This window comes from Penaeus monodon, chromosome 23 (genome assembly GCF_015228065.2).
Source record: "Penaeus monodon isolate SGIC_2016 chromosome 23, NSTDA_Pmon_1, whole genome shotgun sequence".
Classification (NCBI taxonomy): Eukaryota; Metazoa; Arthropoda; class Malacostraca; order Decapoda; family Penaeidae; genus Penaeus; species Penaeus monodon.
In genome coordinates, this window is record NC_051408.1 from 36,093,075 (window position 1) to 36,093,863 (window position 789).

Genomic DNA, 789 nt, shown 5'->3' on the forward strand with positions numbered 1-789 from the left:
ACTATCCCAGCAGGTCACTCACCCTATAGTGATATCCGCCACGGCCAGGGAGAACAGGAAGTAGTTACTAATGGTCTGAAGCTGCTTGTCAATCTTGAAGCTAATCATTACCATCAGGTTGCCCAGCAGCGTGGCGATGGACAGGAACCCGGCAAACACGGCTATGAGGATCACCTGCAGGAGGTACGAAAGAGGGTTTTTAGTTTGGGGACTACCTGTAGGAGGGGCGGAGGGGGTTTGAGTTCGAGGATCAGCTGAAGGAGGAGCTGAAGGAGGGTTTAGTTTAGGATTACTTGCTGGGGGAATGGCAGAGGTTCAGGAAGGTTTGGATTGAGGATTACCTGTAAGAGGAACGAGGGAGGTTTTAGTTTGGGGATTACCTGTAGGAGGGGCGAATGGAGGTTTAATTTGAGGATCACCTTCTGGAGGAGCGAAAGTTTTAGTTTGAGGATTATCTGCTGGAGGAATGATCAGGTTTAAGAAGGTTTAGTCTGAGGATCAGGTTTAGGAAGGTTTAGTCTGAGGATCAGGTTTAAGAAGGTTTAGTCTGAGGATCAGGTTTAGGAAGGTTTAGTCTGAGGATCAGGTTTAGGAAGGTTTAGTCTGAGGATCAGGTTTAAGAAGGTTTAGTTTCAGGATCAAGTTTAGGAAGGTTTAGGTAGGTGCATCAATAATGGGGCTAATGATAAAAAAGTGTACATGTGGAATATGTAAAACAGTAAATCTGTGTAAATACAATTAACATTTGTATCGCTGTACAAAAAATACATATCGCTCGTTTGTATACAC

General features: G+C 44.5%; 1 protein-coding gene across 1 annotated transcript in view; it reads right to left on the minus strand.

The window, feature by feature from the left end:
• The window catches only part of LOC119588226 (muscarinic acetylcholine receptor DM1-like), a gene marked incomplete in the record, with an annotated part of 70,579 nt that overhangs the window by 50,100 nt on the left and 19,690 nt on the right, over positions 1-789 (minus strand). Inside the window, 1 exon segment of the mRNA XM_037936926.1 lies at positions 23-149. Within this exon segment, the coding sequence (XP_037792854.1) occupies positions 23-149 (127 nt within the window).